This window comes from Benincasa hispida, chromosome 3 (genome assembly GCF_027475165.1).
Source record: "Benincasa hispida cultivar pf3 chromosome 3, pf3_genome.v1.1, whole genome shotgun sequence".
NCBI lineage: Eukaryota > Viridiplantae > Streptophyta > Magnoliopsida > Cucurbitales > Cucurbitaceae > Benincasa > Benincasa hispida.
In genome coordinates, this window is record NC_143480.1 from 31,735,739 (window position 1) to 31,761,531 (window position 25,793).

At 32.2% G+C, this 25,793-nt stretch overlaps 2 protein-coding genes across 3 annotated transcripts; one reads left to right on the forward strand and one right to left on the reverse strand.

The window, feature by feature from the left end:
* Positions 1–6,331: 6,331 nt before the first annotated feature.
* Positions 6,332–18,301, forward strand: LOC120074551 (ubiquinol-cytochrome C chaperone family protein). Of its 2 annotated transcripts, XM_039027708.2 has the most exons (8): positions 6,504–6,634; positions 6,920–7,018; positions 7,339–7,552; positions 8,563–8,729; positions 9,822–9,946; positions 11,534–11,597; positions 11,803–11,851; positions 17,914–18,301. In XM_039027708.2, the coding sequence occupies exons 2-8, from the start codon at positions 7,004–7,006 to the stop codon at positions 17,991–17,993; spliced, it is 714 nt and encodes a 237-aa protein (XP_038883636.1). In that variant the 5' UTR covers positions 6,504–6,634; positions 6,920–7,003; the 3' UTR covers positions 17,994–18,301. The 2 variants fall into 2 exon arrangements, with proteins under 2 accessions (XP_038883635.1, XP_038883636.1); XM_039027707.2 differs by lacking the exon at positions 6,920–7,018 and having other exon boundaries at positions 6,332–6,634.
* A 3,570-nt stretch (positions 18,302–21,871) lies between these two features.
* Positions 21,872–23,353, reverse strand: LOC120074405 (protein NODULATION SIGNALING PATHWAY 2-like). The gene has a single exon (XM_039027520.2). It carries the CDS (start codon positions 23,351–23,353, stop codon positions 21,872–21,874), a length of 1,482 nt encoding a protein of 493 aa, XP_038883448.1.
* Between the last annotated feature and the right edge of the window lie 2,440 nt (positions 23,354–25,793).

Consider the following 25,793-nt stretch of genomic DNA (forward strand, 5'->3'; position numbering starts at 1 on the left):
TATATTATATTTATTTTAATATTATATTTTATTGGTATTTGTGTTCCCATTGTGCTTCTCAAGTTCACAACATGTTATCAGTATGAGCTCATATCGTTTTCCTCTCTAAAATGTAGGTCCTAAAGGTATGTTGATTTTCTCTCTTTGTTATAATTAATAAATTAAATATTGTTTTACATATTTGATGTATATTAAATTTCTAATATAAATATAATATTTTGTAATAGTGTTACTATTAAAATATTATAAAATTAGAATTTTTAGCATTTGATATTGATGGTAATAATTATTTGCCATTAATGCTTAATGCCAAATACACCTGGATGCCATAAAAATGCGATCATCAAAAAGTATTTTTTCTTCATAAAGCTCGTCGTAAGTGGATGCACTTGAGGCTAAAAAATTTTAAATCAATATGTTAGAGAAGACATTTTTCTACATTTCGGATATGCTCATATAGTAGCAATATCGAGAGAAAGGTTTTAAACAGTATTATGAACTAATTTCATGTCTTCTCGTAGTCGAACAAAGTAATGAGTTATTGATGAAAAATCATGAATATCAGCCAACTGGAGTAATACCATTCCTTAAAGTGAATGTTGTGAATGTTAATAATCGTGGTCGAGGTCGTGACCGTGGTAAAGGAATAAATAATTATCTTTTTTCATGGTGGCCGTTCCAATTATTCAAATTTCAAAAGAACCATACAAAATGATGATTACAAAGGAAAAACTCCACAAGATAAGAGGTCAAAAAGTGTTGAAAACAAATGTTTTCGATGTGGAATGACTAGGCAGTGGTCATGTAACTGTCGTACGTCAAAATACTTAGTTGATCTCTATTAATTCTCCCTGAAGGAAAAAGGGGAAAATGTAGAAACAAATTTTGCATACGAGGATAATGAGATATTTTACTCATCCAATATAATATATTTGGATGTGACACATTTTTTCAAATCTACCGAAGAGAAAATTGGCACAATCGATGACATAACAATCATTTCTTTTGATTTTGAGAATATCTAGTATTAATGTTGTCCTTTTTTTCATTTTTTTTCCTTTGTTAATATTAAATTTTGTATATTCCCAATGTTATCTTTCTTATTATAATTATTTTATTTTAATGAAGAAATCTAGGTTATTTTCATATGTTGGGTGACTAAAAAATGAGTAAAGAAGATTTATGTCCGGCAGACAGTGCAACTACACGTACAATACTTACAAGTAAAAAATATTTTTCCAAACTGACAATACTGGAAGCAAAAGTCAATACGATATTAGGTTCTGCAAACCTAATTGAAAACTTTGGAAAAGCAAATACTATTTTTCCTAGATAAAGATGAACAAAATTTACAATTGACAATGTATTGTTCTCTAGTCAATTAGTCAATCAAGGAGAAATCTACTTTTTTAAAGATATACGTTATAATGATTCATCATATTGAAGTGGATAGAATGAATAATATGGAGTATCTTTATATCATATCTACTGTCTCATATAAAAAACGTATAGTGGAAGAGTTGCCTGTTTTATCTTCAGGATCATATTATACTCATATATGAGTAATTGAAACATATGCAACAATGAACCTGAAGTTTGTGAATCAAGACATATTTAAAATTTGACATGACAAATTGGTCATTCAAGATCTATAATGATGAGACGAATTACTGAAAATTCAAATAAACACTCATCGACGAGCCAAAAGATTCTCCAATCAAATGCGTTATCATGCTTCCAAAGAAAATTGATAATTAGACCGTCACAAGCTAAAGTGGAAATTGAATCCCCTGCATTTTTAGAACGAATTCATGATGATATATGTGGACCTATTAACCCACAAATTGAACCATTTAGCTATTTTTTGGTATTAATGGATGCATCTAGCAGATGGTCATCCGTGTGCTTATTATCAAGTTGAAACCTTGCATTTGCAAAATTACTTGCTCAAATAATTAAGTTAAGAGCACAATTTCATGATTGTATAATTAAAACCATTTGTCTTGATAATGCTGGAGAATTTACGTCCTAAGCTTTTGATAATCATTGTATATCAATTGAGATAAGTGTTAAACATCATGTAGCTCATGTTCATACACAAAATGGTTTAGCATAATCATTCATGAAACATTTGCAGTTAATTGTTAGATCATTGCTTATAAGAGCCAAGCTTCCTACATCTATATAGGGACATGCTATTTTGCATGCGGTGTCACTTGTACGCATTAGGCTAGTAGTTTATCATAAGTACTCATCGTTACAATTAGCTTATGACCATGACCAAATATTTCTCATCTAAGAATTTTTGGATATTTAGTATATGTTCCAATTGCTCCACCACAATGTATTAAGATGCATCCTCAAAGGAGGTTGGGAATATATGTTGGATATGATTCCCCATCAATTATCAAATATCTTGAATCCTTGATGGGTGATGTATTAACTACACAATTTGCTGATTGTCATTTTAATGAGGTAAATTTTCCAACATCAGGGGAGGAATTAAAAAGTTGAAAAAAGAAATTGCATGAAATGCATCGTTATTGTCTCATTTAGATCCCTGTACAAATCAATGTGTACTTAAAGTTCAGAAAATAATTCATTTGCAAATATAGTAAATTAGTTACCAAATGCATTTATAAATGCTAAAAAAGTGACTAAGTCATAATATACTAAGTGTAAATGCTCCATGAAATGCAATAAGTTGTCACTCATGAGTTTGGGACACGCCAGAAACGTGATAGATCATTTGGTTCCAAAGATAAAAATCCTCGAAAAATAAATAGTCAGTAAATGACCTTGTTAAGAATATAAATGTTATAGAAGAAATCCTAAATATGAGTACTCATAAGAATATTGAAGTAAATGAGGATAATAATGAGATCTTAAAAAATTATGAAACCATATAAGCTGACAACATTTTTGATACAACATTACTCACGATATTATTTATGAAAGTGAGTATGAAAAATCGACATAGCGAGGATTGACTTATGTGGAAAGAAACAATCCAATATAAATAAACTCATTTTTCAAATCGTGAAGACTAGTAGTCCAGACATCAGAGAATGACAAACATATGGGATACAAGTGGAGTATTTGTAAAACAAATAGAGTGAAGTCACAAGTAAGACTAGTTGCATATGGTTTTTCACAAAGACATGATATTGATTATGATGAGACGTATTATTCGGTGGTGGATGCAATTAAACTAAGATATTTAATTGGTCACAACATATTTATATGGATCTCTTGATAATGATATTTATGTGGGAATCCCATAAGGATTTAAGGTACCTGAAACATATAAATCAAATTTTTGGGAATTGTATTCAATGAAGTTACAAAGATCGCTATGTGGATTAAAACAATCAGAACGAATGTGTTACAATCGCCTGAGTGGATATTTGTTGATAGAAGGATATAAAAGCAATCCAATATGTCCATATGTTTTTATAAATAAATCACAACCTGAAATTTAATATATGTTGATGATTTGAGCAGAAACTCCTGAAGAGATTTTGAAGACAATAGAATTTTTGAAAAAATAAATTAAGATGATAAAATTTTATCTTAGTTTACAAATAAAGCATAAATGGAATTACATCAATTTATACATTAAAATCTTTTGTGGATTATGTACATCATTGAAAGCACCTATGGTGGTTCATTCACTCGATGTAAAAAGGATATATCATCTGATCTTAGAAATATGATGAAAAATGTTAGGTCCTGAAGAACCATAAATCTTAAGAAATAAGTGCACTTATATAGCTTGACTTGTTCATAAACTGCACTATGTAGTATTTTTCAGTAATTTTGTTACATATATATGATATTCCTCCAACAGGAGGATATTGGAGTAGAGTTACATATAGTACATTTTATTTGAGAATTAGTTTACATTGATTTATTTTATTCTAATAAATCTAATTATGATCTAGTTGGTTGTGAAGATGCATGATAGTCATCTAACCCATACGAGCTATATCTTAAACAATTTACTTTGTATATGAAGAAGAATTTTGTGTCATGACGATCAGTGAAACAGATCATAACGGCTACTTCCTCGTATCATGCTGAAATTCTTGCAATTCATGAGACTAGTTGAGAATGTGTATGGCTAAGATCGATGACTCAACACATTCGTAGAACATGTGATTTGTTTTATAGTAAAAATCTTCCAATGATATTATATGAAGACAACACAATATGCATATCCTAAATTAAATGAGGATTCACCAAAGTTCTTTTACACTCATGATCTTGAAGAAAACGGTAATATCATTGTACAACAAATTTGTTTGAAAGACAACCTAGCAAACTCATTTACAAAATTATCACCAACCGTAACCTTTGAGAAATTGATGCACAATATTGGAATGCGGCGACTCAAATATCTCAAGTGATGTTTCCACGAGGAGTAGTAAATATACTGTATCATTTTTTAATAGTATTATATTATATGAAATATATATTCTTTTTCCTTTACTAGGATTTGTTTTCCAATGGGTCTTTTCCCATAAGGTTTTAATGATGCATATTCATATATATATATTGGGCATTTAAGGGATAGTATTATAAATATTATGGTAATGGATGTCCATTAGATGCTCATGCTTAGTGTCCATTGACCGTGTGTCATGCACCTATTTCCCAAAGTGTTGTCCATGTGTCTCAACATTACACATTATTAGTGTTCATGTAATCCACCGCTTACTTGCCAAATTTCTTATAAATAGTAACATTTGGTGGATTTTGAAATACGTACATTGGGCAAAATCCAAAAAGATTGGAGAAAGTGGATAAATATCATTTTTATTTTATTTACTTCTGTTATTTATTTATTTAATATATTTATATATTATGTTTAATTTATTTTAATATTCTTTTTATTTTTTTATTATATTTTATTGATATCCACATTCTTATGCTTTTCAAATTTACAACACCTTTTAGTTTATGATTCTATTAGGGTAGAGTAGGAGATCTAAATTATATATATAATATATATAATAGACATAAAATATGTATAAGTAAAACATAAATTAACCCAGGACATAGACTTATGTTTACAATTAAAATGAACACACACAAAAAAAAAAAAAGATTTTTACATAAAAGGTCTAAAGATAGACACACATATATATAACGTAGGTGAGGACTAAATTATAAATAGTCGATGATATTAGTGAAAATAGAGAGACTAATAGGTCTTTTTTGTAAAAAAATGAAAATTTCAAGACATTAACGTAATATGTGTCTATCTTATATATTTATTTATTTATTTATTTCTCTCTCCTCCATGAATATATTCTCTCTTCAATAATATATTTCATATATTCTCTCATTCATAATTCACACCCATTTTTTCGACCCTTTTTTTCTCCTTCCTCTCCCTATTTTTTCTCCTTCTGGTGGTGTGAGTTGCAAGCGGTAAACGACGGCGTGGGACAAATTGATGACTTAGCACGAGATGATACGAACAACTTGGGATGAATCAATGACACAGACGCCGTGGGACGAATCGAAGGTGACAGATTGAGCATATTAAATCGACGACATGGTGGGGCGAGCAAATTCGATCAACGAAGACAGGGAGAGAGATCCGTGGCGCCATGGCTGAAGAAGAAAAAATGAAGAGGAGGGTTATGTATTATAAACCCCATATGAAGATGAACTTTATTTTTTCCTATTTTTTTTATATATACTATGCTATATATGCATTTTTTTAGCTTTTGTAGGAAATTTGATATATATTGTGGTATGCGTATTTGTTAACGAGTGTTTTTTTATCTAGACTTATTGTATTATGATGTATATACTGTGGTGTAAATGAAATTTACGAAGATTTATATACTGTGGTATATTTCATACATTAGTTTATATTGTAATTTATGTCCAACATTAAATCAATATTTAATTTATAAACGGTAGCATATTTCATATATTAGTTAGAATAGTTTCAAATACCTAACAAAATGTTCTAAGGTATATTTAAAATAATCGCTAGTCCGTAAAAAAAAAATCAATAAATTGATAGGTGAAAACCAATGTAAATAAATAAAAAATTAATTAAATGCATTTTTTTTTCTAAATTAGATAATAGAAAAAATTAAAATAAATGCATTTTCTCTCTCCAATTGATAAATGAAAAAAATTATATTAAATGCATTTTCTATCATTATAATAATGTATTTTCTCTCTCCATCATTAAAATAACTTTAAAAATAGGAAAAATAATATATAAAACAAATATAAATAAATATAAAAAAGGTAAAATTGTCAAAAAATAACACTTAAAAAGACATTTTTGAAAAAAATCAAATTTAAAGACATTTCTGAAAATATGTAGTGAAAAATAGGCTTCTTACGTAAAAAAAAAAAAAAAAAAATCGTAGATTTTAAATATGGTAAACCCAATTTCTTCACCCAAAACCGAAGAACTGTAGCTGTAGCAATGTTGGCGAAGTGGAGCAGAGTCACCCGCCATCTCTCGAGGATTGGAGTGGAAAGCAACTTGAAATTTGGTACAGATTTCCCTGTTTGTCATCATCGGAATTACGCCAAAGTCGCAGCCGCTGCTGCTCCCAATATCCGTCACTCGGAAAAGGGTGTATCCGACGGGCATGTGGTGGGTATTTCCATCACTAATTTTAAGCTCCGCGCGACAATTTTGATGTTTGTTTTTTTGTCAATCGAATTTGTTGGTTGCTTTTAGTTTCTGTAGTAGAAGACGATCTAATCATTATTGGGGCAATTTAAGCTAGTTTTGTTGTTCAAAAAAAGTTTTCCTTTTATTTTCACTACGAAATCAGTGTTTTTCTCTTCCTTTGATAGTTGTTTTTTGAACATTACTTTTGGCAAACCAGTTTATCACTCTCTTAACAAGGCCAATATCTGTTGGTTTGAAGTGCAGACTTCAACTTGATTGTTCTATATCTAACACTCGGGATCCTCTCAACATGCATCTTTTTACTCTTTTCCTGCTTGTTAGAGAACAATGCAGTATTTAGAGGTATATGTTAATTTATTTGTTAGTCTGGTTCACATGATTCTTATGGTTAGCTTGTTTTTACGAATCCAATATATTCTCATCCCCTTCTTCGAAGGCTGTTTGTTACACTCGAGTCCCTGTGTTTTTTGAACATACATAACTGGCTGAAGCTCCTTGTCAGCAATTGGGTCGTAATTTCTTCGCATATGAAACTAATATTAGTTTTCTTCAGGCATCTTACCGTGAAATGGAATTTAGCACGGATTCATCTGCTTAACTTACATGGCTAGTATACAGCTTGGTTAACCTATGACTGAAAATGAAATAATTGGTTTAAACAGGTGCATTTGGATAAATTGCTTTTGTCGAAGCCTTGTTCTTTGGCTTTGGCCAAAGATTCACCATTGAGAATGGACGAACCAGAATATGCGGGATTTAAACTTCTTTTTCTCAGGATGATGTTGTTTTATAGTAAACAAAGCAAGCATATTCGAGCTGCAAATGTGATATACCGACGAATTGTTTCGCAAGTTGATAAACCTGCCATATATGATGGTAACTCTTTCTCCCTCCCTTAGTGTTATCCTCCCACCTCTCCTCTCCCTCAGTGCGGAGGCTTGTGAACAAATATTATCTTGTATTCATGATTTACTTGGAAATCTGCAATCAATTATAGTAAAGAATTAGTACAAAACCTCAAGACTCAAAAGGAATGCATTATTAAGTATACTGTGACAAGAAGCTTATTGTCAATATCATGCAATTGGTGGATCATGAATGATCACTCTAAACAACTAGCAGTGAAGACACATTATAGTGAAGAAGCTGGGCACTCATCATGTCTACTTGGAATCAATTAGCTAATACGTCATTTCCTAACCAATGGACTAAATTAAATGCCTCAACTTTGGGACAATTTTAGCAAGCTAGTGAATGGATTTGAACCAAGATTTATATGGGTGGAGATTCAAATCTTCTTCACATGACATCTAGATGTAAACAATAAAGGGCCTAGAGGGAATGAGTTGGCCTAATGGTCAATAAGGACTATGAAAATAATGAATGCCGTAGAGGGAATGATTTCAAGTCATGTTGGCCACCTACCTAAGATTTAATATTCTATGAGTTACTTTGAAAACTAAATGTGATAGGGCCAAATAGTTGTCTCATGAGAGTAGTTGAGGTGCATGCAAGGTGACCTGGATACTCACAGATATATATAAAAAAAGTTGGGTGTTTACCTACACTAAGTAGAAATGTTTTCCATATATTTGTTATTCATTTAATTATTTATCTGATTTGGATGGTAACATATAGCCATTTCGAGTATTTGTGCTATAAAAAAAGCTTTCTTCCTAGAAATAGTATCCCAAGCTTGGTGTCTTGCTCTGAATTGTTTTTTCTTATACAGGCCATAGATAAGGCCTAAAGTATTTTCTATGCCAAACGGAGCTACAATAAGTTGCCTAAATTAAAGTATGGCATACTTGTGACTATTTTTCAGTTCACAGATAGCAACAATAACTTGAAACTTATGTAGTATTCTTGTTCTTCTCAATGTGCAGTGTTCAATTTGGAGAAAACATTTAAAACAACATTTTCGCTGCTTGTCCTTCACATGTGGCTTTGCCTGCGGCGCCTGAAAGAAGAAGGAAAGGAAGGTGTTGAGCGCGGGCAATACGTGTATGAACTTTACAATCACGATGTGGAGCTAAGAGTGTCTAAAGCTGGGGTTTGTAACCAACAGTACAGAACCTTTTTCATCCATGATTTTCCTTGAGATTTAAATCCAATAAAATTTCAGTGCTTCTATGGGACATATTATGTCTATGTGTACATGCACCCTCTGTAATTCATTAATCTAGGTTTTTCTAAGGTGACTGTGATAAAAAGTTAAAAACATCATCATCTTAAAAGATTAAGACAGTAATTGTTCGACAAATCATTCTTATATATTGAAGGCATCGCTTATCCCACAATTTTACTGTCTTAACATTCTCCTGTTAGATACCCAAGTAGCTGTACAATGAGTTTATTTGTTACTTCTGGTGCTCGGTTGCTGGTAGGTTTGTTAGGCTTTGGGGTAAACTTTGTTTATTGTGAGTTTTGTTATAAAAAAAAGGAGGGGAAAGTGAAGAGAGGAGGAGAAATATTTTATGAGGATCTTACCTTGTATGAATGACATTGGGTAATGTTTGTAGGCTCTGTTGACATAGGTTATGCTGTTTTGGTGCTTTTTTTTTTTTTTATAATTCACTATTCCCTCTGCTTGAGGACAAGGCTATACATGGTTCCTTGAGTTGATATGCGACTAGCTTTCAAATTTGTTTGCTCAGCTGTGGATTTTGTTAGAATGGGTGGAAAGGATAGTGAAGAGATGAAGAGGATTTTAATGAGAACTAGGAGCTTAGCTCACAGGGAGGAAACTAGGGAGTTCCTTGATATAGTGAGTTTTACTTTTCTGCTTGTATTTCAATTGTTCTATCTTTCATTAATTTCTTTTTTATCTCTTCAATGTTATTTTCTGTATTTGGTTTTCCTGTCCCTGTCGTTTGTGTTCTTCCCAGGATGATAGCACTTGTTGAGATCATGCCTAATTTGATCCTAAGATTTTCCTTCATAGGCAATAAAAAGTGTGATGTTTAGTTTTCTTGATTCTTTATTTGAAATGAGATTATTTGCAACGCAACACTGAGATCTGTAGGAATGGCACCGTGAGTGTTATAAATTTGCATTGCAGACTGACGCATACCACATACGTACATGCTACCATGAAATAGGCTTTACTTATGAGGATGTATGTTATGTTATTTTTCACTGGCAGGTCAATTTGCTTTTGACTCGTTGGATGAAAGATTTAGAAAAAATCTTTTATGGAAATATTGTTGCTTATGATTCTGCCATGCTTCCAGAAGCTGGAAAAGATGAGCTGCCCAACGTAATATGGAAGTAAGCCTCTTTTCACCTTTGTCATAGTTGTAAACTTTGAAGTTTTGTGCGATGTTATATTTTTAATGCAATTTTAGAATCTAATTTTGTTTTTGTTTTTGTTATTTTAAGTTTTAGGTAGTTGTCTGGATGTCTTCCCTCGCCTAAAATGTTGAGTCACCTCAAACCTCTTGCTTCTATCGCATGAACCTCTTGTCTGAAACATTGAGTCGCTTGGAATCTATTGCCTGAAATCTCTCTCCACCAAATGTTCTATCACTAAAGCTCAAAAATGGCATTTAATGCTCCATTCCTTTTGTCGCAGATATCTATCTTCATCCTATCCTACGTCATACCATCTTGAATCTCATAGTATCACCTACTACACTTAATAATGTAATTGACTTAAGTGTCGGCAAAAAAAAAAAAAAAAAAAAAAAAAAAAAAAAAAAATGGAAGAAAGAAAGAAAGAAAACTACGGTGTGCCATGAAAACATTGCACGAGCATGTGATCAAACAAGACACCACTATAGCCTTCTATATCACTCCAGTATCGTACTTCCATTGTGGGCCTTTCTCAATCCCTTTAGTTGTTTTTTAAATGGCAAAATATGCTTTTGATCATTAGGTGGTTTGAGTTTGATGTATCCTTGGTTCCTAAGGTTTCTCGAGGGACACTTTTAGTCCTTAAGGCTAAGGTTTGTAAAATGGTTTTAAATGGTCCTTAAGATCTTTTGAACTTTAGTCGACCTAACAAAATGTTGACATGACGCTAAATATATTGAATGTCTCTAACGGCGTGTCAACATTCTACTTTTTGGCGAGGATAGATGTTTTGGTTGATCTTTTGAAGTCCAACGGTCAGACTTAAATAGACAAACTTACCACTCAACGCATATAAGTTTGAGGCAATGATTAAATTATAGACGTTGATATTGCTATCTCAATTTTATAGATATATTGATATCAACGGATATTTATGTAAAAAAAATTATAAAAATTATTTAATATAATAATTTAGTTGTTTCCTTACTTTTGTTATGGAACTCTTCGATTTACAGATATATCGATGTATTGACAGATAGTTTAATCCTTGGTTTGAGGAGTTAGAAGTATCTTAGATATGATTAAAAGAGATAACAACTCTCGTTCCTTGTCATATATCTGGTAATGCCTAGCCAGGTATAGAAGAAGATTTAATGGTCTTATGAAAGCAATAACTTTGCTCTAGTCACCACAATGATTTTGCTCTAGTCAGGCACAAGCACTTCCTTGTCGACAACCACCCAAATAAAAAGGCCTAGAAACACCGGTTTGCTACAAGAGGTTCCCCTACTTTACAGGATGGCGTCTTGTCATTCGATAAAGGTTTCATGACAGAACCCTTCACTGCACCCCTGAAGAATGGGTATGCACCGCCCTCTCACCATTAGAGTTTGGTAGAGGAGAAGAATTATCTATCGAGAAAATTTCTCGAAAGTTCATAAACCACAATCCAAATGCCCCCTGAACTGAAAATAAGCAATATGATTTTTCATCTTCTCTAAATAAATTATTTATACTTATCCTTGAATTTCTCTCCCAGTATTTGATTGTCGTATTTTACAGGAATATATATTCTGATGATGGATCACCAATGCCAAACGGTGCTGCTGCATTACGAGATGTGCAGGTGCGTTTTCTGGCTGCCTTGATTATCCCCCATTCTAAGGAACACATCAATGCTTGAGATTATCCCCATCTGAAAAGTGAATATTTGGAGTTAAATCCACTATCTGTTTGTAACTGATACATCATTTACCATTGACAGATCAATGATTGTCAGATATATTCTTTAGATGATCTTGCAATAACTTGTCTATTTAATGTAAATGCAGGCAATGGCTAGGTATACTCGTCGTGAAGTTAGTTGCTTGTCCTTGACAGGTAGATTATAGTTTTATACTGTATACACACGTGCACGCACATGCACATATATATTCTGTAGCTGCCCAATGGTTTTGATGAATATGATATTTTGTTTTGCCAAGGGAACATGCTTTTTTCATTAAATACCTCTTTTCCAACAAGGAATGCAAAGTTGGCTTACTGACTTTTTGTTGCTTTAGCTTTGGAGAATCTATTTGCCCCATCATTCAGAATTTATTGATGAATGATTATTGAAAAGCACAGATGTTTAACATCCTGTACTCTCAATCTGGGCCAATTACCTTAGAATTTTGCTTTTGGATTTTATCTTCCATGTTCATTGTTCAGTAAAGTTGGTTGACTTCGAATGCAGTAGGGCAATTGATCTACTTTTTGTTCAAGCCTTGGGACCCGAACTACTGCTTATAGGGACTAGTTCTTACAGATTCTAAAATCTTTCAAGCATCAAAGGAGAAAATCTTTAAGAGGGATGTTTATTATGGAATTTGTAAAACTCTTAGATTTGAGAAAGAATCAGATGCTCTATTCATTCACCAAAGATATGAATATATACAAGTGTACAAAGCATAGAAAAGGAAAATATCACAAAATATTTACAAGAATGGAAAACCCTAACTATAGAATTATAACACTCCCCCTCAAGTTGGAGCATATATGTTAATCATGCCCAACTTGTTACATAGATAATCTATACGTCTTCCATCCAATGCTTTTGTGAAAATATCTCCTAATTGTTCTCCAGTCTTCACATATCCTGTAGATACCAACCCTTGTTAAATTTTCTCACGTACAAAATGGCAATCAACTTCAATATATTTAATCCTTTCATGAAATACTGGATTAGACGCAATATGAAGTGCTACTTGATTATCACACCACAACTTTGTTGGTGTGGTGATTTCAAATCCCAACTCAACAAGAAGTTCATATATCTAAATCAATTCACACACAGATTGTGCCATTGCTCTATATTATGATTCTGCACTTGAATGTGACACCACATTTTGCTTCTTACTCTTCCAAGAAATCAAATTACCACCAACAAAAACACAATACCCTGATGTTGATCTTCTGTCTTCTTTAGATCATGTCCTATCGGTGTCTGAGAAACATTCAATATTAGTATGACCATAATCCTTATATAATAAACCACGCCCGGGAGCAGCCTTCAAATAACAAAGAATCTGTTCCAATGCAGCCCGATGATCAACTGTAGGGCATGACATATACTGACTCACAATACTTACTGAATAGGCTATGTCAGGTCGAGTCGCTGTAAGGTAATTAAGTTTTCCCACTAACCTCCTATATCTTTCAGGATCTTTTAACAATTCTCCATCTTTTATGAGCTGTAAGTTTGGCATCATTGGGGTACTACATGGCTTAACCCCTAGCTTTCCTGTTTCAGTCAACAAATCAAGTACATATTTTTTCTGTGATAATAGAATTCCTTTCTTGCTTCTTATTACCTCAATTCCTAAGAAGTATTTCAACATGCCCAAATCTTTTGTATGGAATTGACTATGAAGAAAGGTCTTTAGAGATTGGATACCTAAAGCATCATCACCAGTAATCACAATATCATCCTGCATCCACATATACGACTAACAAGATGACACCACCCTTAGATCTCTTAAAAAAAACTGAATGATCTAACCTGCTCTTCTGCATTCAAAAGCCGACCAAACCAAGCTTGTAGGCTCTGCTTTAATCTATACAAGGATTTACGAAGGCGACACACCGTTCCATTCTCCCCATGAGCAACAAACCCTGGTGGTTGCTCCATATACACCTCTTCTTGAAGATCATCATGAAGAAATGCATTTTTAATATCAAGTTGATGTAAAGGCTAATATTGATTGAAGCTAATGAAATAAACAACCGCACAGATGCCATTTTTGCTACCAGAGAAAAAGTATCAACATAGTCAATGCCATAAGTTTGTGCGTAGCCTTTCGCTACAAGGCGTGCTTTTAACCGAGCAACAGAACCATCGGAATTGACTTTAACTGCAAACACCCATTTGCAACCGATAGCCTTCTTTCCTGCAGGGAGAGAAACTAAATCCCAAGTACAATTATCATCTAAGGCAGTCATCTCCTCCACCATTACGACACACCAACCAGGATGAGACAAAGCCTCATGAACAGTTTTAGGGATGGATAGAGACTTTAAGGATGCAATGAATGAATATGTGGAAGGCGACAAATGGTTATATGAAACAAAAGAAGAAATAGGATGAGCACATGTACGTTTACCTTTACGAAGAGCAATAGGAAGATCATCACTCGTTTCTGGATCCAATGACGAAGAAGACTCTGGTACAGGGCATGGAACTGAAGGAGATTGTCGTCGAGTATAGACTTTAACGATGGGTGGAAGAGTAAAGGTAGTCACAGGTAGAGATGAATCAGGAAGAAGTTTCGGAGGGAAAATAACTGTGTAGACAAGGAAATCATCCTCTAATTCCTTATGCTCCCTCTGACTCTTATGCTCTCCTGACTCTTATTCGGAGAGAATGATGGTGATGAAAAAAATGGGGTATGTTCAAAAAACGTGATATCAGGAGAGACGAAATATTTATTTAAACTAGGACAATAACACCAATACCCCTTTTGGACAGAGAATAACCAAGGAAAATACATTTTAAAGACTTTGGATCCAGCTTGGTGTGCTGAGGCCGAACATCCCGAACAAAACAGGTACAACCAAATATTTTGGGTGGAATGGGAAACAAATGTTGCTTGGGGCATAAAGTATGAAAAGGTATCTTACCCTTAAGAATGGAAGAAGGCATGCGATTTATTAAGAAACAAGCTATGGAAACAGCATCAGCCCAAAAGGATTTTGGAACATGCATCTGAAACATCAAAGCTCTGGCTGTCTCAAGGAGATGACGATTCTTTCATTCTGCAATCCCATTTTGAGATGGAGTATCGACACAGGAAGATTGACGAAGAATGCCATGGGCATCTAAATAATTCATGAGTGTATGAGAGAAATATTCTTTAGCATTATCACTCCATAGGATTTTAAGAGCACCACTAAACTGAGTTTGAATTTCAGCATGGAAGTTACAAAAATGAGAAAGTAACTCAGAACGACTTTTCATTAAATATAACCACATAACACGAGAATAGTCATCGACAAATGTAACAAAATACCTAAATCCTCATTTGGACTCAACAGGACATGGACCCCAAACATCAGAATGGACTAATTCAAAAGGAGCACTAACTCATTTATTGACTCGAGGATACAAACTCAAACGATGAAATTTAGCAAACTGACATGACTTACAATCTAAAGAAGACAAATGTTAAAGTTGTGGACGAAGAATGCCATGGGCATCTATATAACTCTTGAGTGTATGAGAGAAATATTCCTTAGCATTATCACTCTGTAGGATTTTAAGAGCACCACTAAATTGAGTTTGAATTTCAGCATGGAAGTTACGAAAATGAGAAAGTAACTCAGAACGACTTTTCATTAAATATAACCACGTAACACGAGAATAGTCATAGACAAATGTAACAAAATACCTAAACCCTCATTTGGACTCAACAGGACATGGACCCCAAACATCAGATTGGATTAATTCAAAAGGAGCACTAGCTCGTTTATTGACTCGAGGATACAAACTCAAACGATGAAATTTAGCAAACTGACATGACTCACAATCTAAAGAAGACAAACGTTGAAGTTGTGGATGGATGATCCAAACGACAATGCTCTTCAAAGGGAGACGACACTATTAAACATGTGATGGCCGTAGATGTTTGTGGTTCAAAGATGTAAAGACCTTCAAATTCACGGCCTTTACCAATAGTCTGTTTCGTCGTAAGATCCTGAAATAAGCAATAACCAGGAAAAAAAAAGAGACACAACAATGAAGATTACGAGTGAGTTTACTGATCGAAATCAAATTAGACGAGAAATGTGGTAAATTTAAAACTGACGACAAAGAAATTGATTCAGGAAAATGGACGATTCCTGATCATAAAATAGGAGTGGAGGTTCCATCAGCTATAGTGACATTAGGTGAAGAGGTAGATGTACAAAGGTTAGAGAATAAATTGAAGTTACCTGTCATATGGTTTGTAGCGCTAGAGTCAATGACCCATTTTGACGTGGAGGAAAGAAGGCATTTCGAAATGTTACCTGTCTCTGCGATGGCCGTAATGGGAGTAGATGATGTTGCCCTCAATAACTCTTGATACTGCTGAAATTTAGCAAACTCCTCTGCAGAAATCGTAATTGACTTGTCAAGATTATCAGGAGTAGAGGCGTTATGTGCAAAGGGTGATTGTATCCTCTGACCTTTATTCAACAATTTTCGACATTCACGCTTCGTATGGCCAGGTTTATGATAATAATAGCAAACAACACCTCCTGGATTTGATCTTTGGTTATTGGGATGATCTTTGGAGCTATTTGATTCAACCCCCTTATTACCTCTATAATCATTTGTGCGCCCAATCAAAGCACTACTAGAATCAGATGACGTAACTGCTTGTGTCTTTTCAGTACGAAGTATTCGAGTGTAAGCTTCTTCCAACGATGAGATATTTGAGCTTGACAACACTTGATCTTTGACCATCTCATATTTAGGTGCAAGATCTACTAAAAAGCTCATGATAAACAACTTCTCATGTTGAGCCATCAGAACTTTTGGATCCATGCTGATTGGCATCAAGGCATTGAATTCCGCACATTTATTTTTAACCTCCATAAAGTAGCTTGTAAGAGATTTTTCTCCTTGATTAGGTTGATATGGAGTCTTACAAACATTAAACATTCTATTAATATTCTCTTTCCCTGAATAAAGGAAATCCAGATATTCCAATAGTTCCTTGACTGATTCGCAGTGATTTACTAGTTCAACAATTTCACGGTCAATAGAATTCTTGATTTGTAGAAGCATCCTTGAATCGTCCCGCCACCAAATCTTCTTATTAGCATCAATCGGTGGCTCTTCTATGATGTGATCATCCATCTCCATGCTCCTAATAAATTGGCGGACATTTGATCTCCATGAATAGTAGTTGGATCCATTCAACTTGTGTTCAGTTACTTTTGACACCATAGGAACAATCTCAGACATGACTACTGGTTTCTTATCATCCATTACCTCAAAAAAAATAGACACCGGACAGCAGATAATCAAACTCTAATTTACCGAAGAGATGTCTTTACAAGCAGTGAGAATATCTATATATCCCAAACAAACACACCACCGAGAAGAGTCAACCACACTGAAGAAACCCATAGAAGACGAACAAAAAAACGACGGCGCACACGCCTACATGCGCTGGCGCGTGGACGGACAGCAAGATGGAACAATCGGCGCGTGAGCCTCACGCGCTGGTCAGGTGGCAACCGGACTTTGGGGTTTTGTAGATCGACGGCTGGGCTCCTCGTTGGACTGGGTGGGGTTTTTTTTTTTTTTTTTTTTTGGGTGGCGGCGGCTAACGATGGTGAATGAATCGAAGATGGAGACTGTGAGCAAAAGTGTAAACTCACCTCTCCACAAAACCCTAAACGTATCACAAACGAGTTCTAAATTCTCAAACCCTAAGGTTCACAAAACCCTAAGTTTGTTTAGAGAGCTCTGATACCATGTAAAACTCTTAAGTTTGAGAAAGAATCAGAATGCTCTATTCATTCACCAAAGATATGAATATATACAAGTGTACAAAGCATAGAAAAGAAAAATATCACAAAATATTTACAAGAATGGAAAACCCTAACTATAAAATTATAACATAATCAAAACTAATAACAGAAGATTGACTCACTACTTATCCATTCTTAGTTTGACCCATAAGCGATCTAACTTCTAACTAAAACATAAACCATTCGAATGAAAATTACAAAATAGTTACTAATTATGCTACATTACATCACACCATCTATTTATTTTTGTCGCTTGGCTCCGGAAATTATTGCATTTTGAAGTGTGGTGGGTTCAATATTTTATAAATAAATCTTGTAAACTCTTAACCTGCAAGTTTCATGTAATGTCTGACTGATGAAATCTGCATTTGACCAACCGACAGACAAAGAAGCAATTTTGTCTGGGAACTTCATGTTCACTTCATTGGAGACTGGGAAGCCAAGCTCAAATGATGGAAGGTGATAATGCTGAATGGTAATGATTGAGTTCTACCTTACAAAGGTCAAGAAAGAAGACATTCATTCTATTAGTAACTTAATAATATCAATTGAATTTTTAGAGAAGGTTTTACTTCTTATACCCTCTTACTGAATCCAAATTATTCATAGAGTTCAGTGACAATGAGGTTGTCTTTACTGATTTTCTCTTCTGCCCTTTCATTTGCTTGATTTAGTTTTATTTTTTGCAACTCAGAAGCTTTGTATGATTAAATGTAGTACAATTACCAGTGATAAATTAAATCTATATAAGAAATCAAATGATTTTTGTCATATAAGTTCTGGTTAAAATTTCAACTTTACCTCTCTTTTTTCTATTCTCAGCGATGGCCTCAATGTGGGAACCACAAATAATAAATAAATAAATAAATAAATAGATGTTAGATGAATAAATGGGGGAGAGGATAATGGTTCAACATGGATATACTGTATAGATTGAACTCAGAATGGAGCGTTGTCATTTGTCTCTATTTTTTTGGGGTTAAACTACCAATTTAGTCTATTTGGTCCATTAACTTTTAAATTACAAATTTAATATCTTAATTTTGGTATTTTAAGATTGTGAATCTATTATACGATTGGTTGGAAGTTTTAGATTATAAATTCAAATTTATATTTAATTGATTAATTAATTTTTAAAAAATTTTAAATTTATTAAGGCCTGTTTGAGAGGAAAATTGAATTCAGTTTCAGTTTTATATTTTCAGATTTACTTAGTTCAAGACATGCATTTGATAGATAGTTTGGTTTTTATATTCGAGACATGTTTCTAAATTTTGTGATTTAATGGTAGGGTTGGCAAAAATTTCCTCAAGATCGAGGCCTCGTCCCTGACCCCCACCCCAATTGGGTTTTCTTTTTTTTTTTTGAAATATTTATATATTTATATGTATATCCTAAAGGCCATGCAATTATATATTAATTAATTTTACAAATAAATATTAATTTTATTTATTTTGTAATGGAAATATTGAATTAATTTGTCAAAGGTCCAACTCCCCAACAAAGCTCAATATATGTCTCGAGTTGAAATCCTAATATCATATCTTCCAAGTTCCATCATCTCTTTCACTCCACCGGCCACCATTCTTTTCAAAAATCCATCTCTCCAACTTAACGTTCTTCGTATTTTTTTTTTCTTTTCTTTTTTTTTTTTTTTAAAAAAACATTCTTCATTTCTCTCTACTCACCGGACATCGCCTCCACCACGAGTTGAGCTCCACTGCCACTACCCTCTTTGTTCCCAAAAAAAAGTATCGGGGATAGGTCCCTGCGGGGACCAATTTCCCTCAATAGGGAATCTCTGTCCCCGTCTTCGTTTTCAATTGGCGGGAGTGGGGAAAATACCCTCATAGAATGATCATGGGACGGAAAATTTCCCTACTTTGCTCTGACCCCATTGTCAACCCCATTAAATTTTGAAGACAACATTTTTATGATTTTCGTGTATTTAAATTTTGAATTCAAAAGTTTAAATTGTTGCATTATATTTAAAAGATAAAAAAATATTAATAAATATAGCATGAATTTAGATAAATCCAAAACACACACAAATTTAGAGTTAAAAGGCTAATTTATAATTTAATCTAATTATGAATAGCATCAATTATCAGCCGTTGGATGTCTCTTTCAGAAAAAAGAAAGAAAGAAAATTGTAGTAGTTTAGGCGACTCTCAACTTGCAGTATATTTTCCCTTTTCGTCTTTGATGACTCCCTGAGTTTTGGGGATTATTTTAAAGTTTTTTCTTTCTTTTTTAAAAAATAAAATTCTAAAAAAGTTATTGATTGATCTTATGTATTTCTTAATTAAGTAATCAGGGAAAAGAACGCATGCTGTTATCACCCAAGAACAAAAGGAGTTTGAAACTCAATACATGGAGAAATGCCTACACAATTTTACAAGTCCCTAACATTTAATCATATACACTGAGTTAATTATTATAGTGTTAGTGATTATTAACACATTTAATCATATAATGTAGACTGTTTTAGTCTGAGTTATAACAGTTCGTGTAGTGTATAGTATCTTAGTCTGGGTAAGAAATAGTAAATATTATAACAAAAAGAGATGGAGAAGATTGATGGAAAATTGCAAATGCGGTAACAAAGAGGATAACAAATAGTATTATTGTAGACATTTATAGGTTATAAATAATTATAAACACCACTATATTTGAAACTCCAAACATAATCCATTTTTACCAACTTCAAATTAGGGTCTCAAACAACTCCATAATAATTTTCTAAGGAGATATCAATTTTACCATTCTTTTATAAGGAATCAACTAAGTACATGGAAAACTTGTAAGTTTGATAATGAATGTATATGTATGCATGTGTGTGTATATATACATAGAGAGAACTTTAATAATAAAACGTGGGACGAGGAGAGATTTGAATCTCTTATTAAAGAGATATATAGATAAAGAGATGGGAGAGAAAAATCAAGGCATGTAATTTACAGACTTAGACCATCAATTAATAAGGTATTAAATGTGTAGTTGATAAGTTTAGAAGTACATAGCATAATGAGAAGACGTGGAAGGAAACATATAAATTGACATAGAAAAAAATGATGATTATCTAAGCTTAAGAATTAATTTGATATTAAGATCATACCATGTTATGATGGTGTGACATATTAAAAAAAATTAACTGCAGTTAAAAAAATAAAATCAGTAATAATAATAATAATAATAAAACCATTTATAATCCCTGAATATGGAAAAGAATTAGAGAAGTCTACGAATCAAAATTGAAAGCTTCTGACTTTGGACTAACTCAAGTCAACCAAAGACTAGCCATTGTTATCATTCATCAGCATAGAAATTTAAATTAAAAAGAAAAAAAAAAAAAAAGAAGCAAAACTTTGACATCAATAAGCGAAGAAACCTAGAAATTAAAGAAGGTCCAAAGACAGAACAAAGATTAAATTTGTCATTTATATAATGATGTTCCTCATATTTTGCTCCAAGAGAAGAGTTTTTATTTTACATCATGTTTTTGTCCTAAAATTGCAAATAAAATAGGACTTATTGTGGTGGTCCATGTCCAAGAAAAAAAGTTCCATTTTGTTTGTTCATTATCGAAAATTCTTCTGTTTTAGACGGCAACTGAAGTGATGGAAGAACAATGTCTATTTCAGTATTAAATATTCTGATGTTTTTACTAATTATTAATAAACTACCTTTTCTTTATTCTTTTTTCTTTGGAAAAAAATAAATAAAGATTAACTAAATATTGAATTGGTCCAAATATTAATGTGCATAACACATAATTTCTTCTTCTACTCATATATGTAGAGATGAATGATTATTAGCCAACTTCCAACCAATCCCATTGGAACTTTTAAAAATTAATCAGTGATTCAATTTTGAGACTATAAATTACTTGGGTTAGTTAAGGAATATGAGGAAATGTTAAGGTTTCGCGAAAATTAAATTTACTTTAATCAAGTACAATTAAATGATTTTTAAAAACTAAATCACCCAATCTATTGGTTTATATGGTTTTTTTTTTTTTTTTTTAGAACATTTTCAAAAATCATAGGCAAATTTTGAAAACTAGTTTTTGTTTTTAGAATTTTGATAAGAATTCAAATGTTTACGTAATAAATATGGAAATCATGAACAAAAAATTATGAATAGACAAAACAGAATTTTGAAAAATATAATTATCCAACGAGACCTAAATTATTATCGAAGAAGATCTAAACGATTTGATACTAAGAGCATTAAAACTATAACAATATAATAAACCTTTTCATATATTATATACATATACCTACAATAATGATATTGAACAAAAGAATCAAATGATAGTATTTGTTCTTAGTAAACTCTTCAATTTGCCACTCTTGGAACCCAAATTGTAGCTGTACACAATGGCCTTGATTTCCAACACAAGCTTAAGCTACACTTCTCATGCTGCACCCAAAAATCTCCTCTGAAAAGGCTAATCAAATACTTAGCTTGAGAGCAATTGAAAGAACTAAAAGGGATTTTCTTGTAGTCTTTCAAATGATCAAAAGCACTTTTCCACACATATGTTTTATCACAAGGGAATTGAGTAACTGATTCCAAAATTCTTGTCCCTAAAAACTCTTCCATCACTTGTTTGAATCCATTTTCATAAACCCCAGAAAAGCATCTCAAAAGTGAATCTGAAAGAGCAGAGAAATGATGAAAAGCTTCAAAGAAAAACTCCACAAATGACATTGGTTGAGGCCCTGCAAGCTGTTTACTGACCTTAAAAAGCTCTTCTTCAACTAAAACTACACATTTAGGGGAAAGTTTTGAAACCCCATTTATAAAAGTTTCAAGCTTTGATAAGTTTCCATAGCTTAAAATATGGTGAAAAATGCCACTACAATTGGCAATTACTGTCTCACCCAACACTTGAATTTCCTCAAAGTTTTCTGCTTTTTCAATTCCCATTTGATCAAATATGAAGGGGAGATTGATTGATTTAGCAAATTCAATTAATCTCCACCCTGTTTGCTCAATAATCTTTCTCTCATTTTCATTGTCTTGTACAATGGCTGTCAATCTCAAAGAACAAACATCTTTCTTAGCTGCAAGATCAGCCATTAATGGTGGCCATTGAATTCCTTCCATGATATCAAAATCTATAACATGAATGATTTTCCCCCCTTCTGCTGCTTCAAGAATTGCTTGATTGGCTGTGAAATGAGCAAACTTTATATAAGGAGATAGCTGCTGCAACATCTGAAAGGCTGACATGGAGTTATTGTTAATCTTGATTTGATAATCAGCTGCAAGAATATTATAATCAACTGTCTTGTAATGGAGTCCTTGAGTGAAAAACCAAGCCAATTGATTGAATGAAGATGAACCCATGTCATATAAAAGTAAATTCTTCAGCTTTTCAATCAAATTTGAAACAAGGAAATGGTTTTGTGCTTCAATTGCTTCAGCTGCTGCTAATAATAGATCTGTTAAGCTCTCTTCTTCCATTAGCTCTGCTTGAATTCCCTTGAAAATAGTATTATTGGAATTTTCTTCTTCTTCTACAGGACTTGAATTGCTGAGTTCTTCAATGTTTTGAGGATCTACAGAGGAAATTGTGAGGAAGTCTTCAGGGTTGTAATTGAATATTGGATCAAATTGAAGCAAATTTTGATCATCATATTCCAAAAAGCTTCCTTCTTGGAAGGAATTTTGAGAGGAGTTTTCTGAGAGAGAAGAGCAAGAATTTGCTTGTCTGCACCCAGAAAATTCATGGCTTTGGAAAAAGGGTTCAACTGATGAAAAGTAATTGTAATTGGTAAGGAACTCAATGGATTCAAATTCCATTGTATTCATAAAGATGTTAACTTTATGAATGAAATTGAAAGGCTAATTAAGACACAAATTGCTATTTATCTTTTGCTGTGTGAGTATATATATATATATATATATATGTGTGTGTGTGTGTTATTTTGTAATGAGAGAGAAGGGAATGATGAAGATGACATAAGCACTTAATATAAAGTACTGTTAAGTTTTAATTCTAAGAGAAAAATATTAATTAAGAAATTATTGATTTAAATGTATCCGAAGATTCCAACCTTCTTATTTTATATTGATTTTGAATCCTGTGGATGGCGGAATCTACTGTGAATCATTGCAAAATATAAATAATAGTTGGTTTAGATGGTTTAATTAACATTAATGTGATGTTTGTTTTGGTTAGACGTGAAAAAATATTAGAAGTACAATTGTCTCACATCTGAAATATTAAAGAAAGAAATGAACACCAAATACTATAAAATATAAAGGGAGTCTATGTTTTTTTTATTTCTAATCATACCAATTTGAAACATGAAGGAGATTTCCATGTGATTGTAATAACATATTAAATCTCTTTTTTTTTGTATATGTTTTTTTTTCTCTTTAATTTGAAGTTCTTCCAAGTTAATTCTCGTGTTTTCAAATTTATTGATTTCTTTTAATTTTTCGGTTAGTTTTCTACTTAGATCTTAATTATATATTATCTAACATGAAAGAGTAATAAATAAGATTAGAGTCTTAAAAGATGATAATTAAATAGGATAAACACAATTTGGCCTCCTTGCTCACGGAAGAAATAAAATAAATTATTAAAAAAAAGTATAATATCTTTAGTACAACAAGAGAAGGGGGATTCAAATCATCCATCTCTTGGTCGTTAATACATTCATATGCCAATTGAACTAGAATTGAGTAGAAATCAAATAAATAACGATTATCTATAACTAGAATAAAATATGATTCTTCACATTTTTTTTTTTTTTTTTTTTGCTTTAATATCTTTAGTATTACATGAGAGAGGTCTTGATATCAATTATTAAGATATATATAAGCTTTGAATTCCTTCCAAGCCATTAATATATATCAAAGTTGTGGACTTTTAACCCTCAGACTAATTTATTACGTTTTTGTTAGTATAACAAATATAGAGTAGAAGATTGTAATTTGAATGATGTCCGACGTTAAAGAAGATATGAATGTTTTTATTTAGAATAAAAAACCCTTTATTATTTAAAGAAAAAAAAATTATTTTTAAATATAGAAAAATAAACTAAAATATTTAGAAAATATAACTAAACTTTAGAACTATCAATTATAGATGCTGATAGACATTGATAGATTTTTATCCTTATCTATCAGTGACATTAATAGACAATGATAGAAGTCTATCAAAGTCTACCATTAGTAGTTCTAAAATTTTGCTATACCTTATCAATACTTTTAACGGTTTTATCATTTGAAATAATTTTTCTAAGAAAAAAATAATAAAACAGATTTTATAGTTTTGTAACCTTGTAAAATTTTTTATTTCTTTTAAAATAAATGTATTTATTTTTGGTACAGAGAACAAATATTTGAATATATTTTGGGCAGAGACCAAATTACCAAACGTCTAGCATTCCTTCACGCTCGGCGCGTATATCACATCTTTGTGCACTTCGGTCAAGTGTCTAGTTACACATTGTTTTGTGACAATTTTTTTTCTTAATAAAAGGTATCTTTAATATAATTTTCAAATCTCAAGTTTCCAAAAATATATGTAATAATTAAAATCTTAACTTGTGTCAGCTTTCACATATTCGTTAGGTTCTTTCATTTCTATCCTACTCGATCTAATAATTGATTGCAAACAAATTGGCTTTTTAAAATTTCCTTTACCTGGAAAAAAAATTGAAGTTTTTTTCAATAACATTTATTAAAAAGAGAAGACAATGCAGTATCAGACATTATGCATCTTTGTTTATTAGATTATACTTAAAACATCATTTAATTATGGATTAATCATATTCGGTTCAATAGGAATATGCCCTCCTTCACCTTTTCTTTTTAACAAAATACTTCTTTTTTATTTTTAAAACAATAATTAATCTATAATTGTATATATTAAAATTTAATTATGAAAGAATCATATTGAGACCAATAGGAATATGCCCTCCCTCACTTTTTTTTTTTAAGAGAATAGTTTATCCGCATTTTTTTTTGAGAAGATAATCCATAAGGGTTTTTTTTTTTTTTTTTTTTTTTTTTTTTTTTTTTATTACATATATATGTATGTATTTGGTTAGATGGGTCAATATTTCAACATAGCTTAGTAAAAAAAACATTAGTTACTATCATCACAAAAAGTCTATGATTGAATTGATTTGCTAAAATGTTGGTATTCTCTCAAAATATCCCACGACTCTATTAAATCTTTCCTCTTTGTTTAAAACCATATTTAATGTATCACAAAAGCGAAACCTCAAATTCTAAA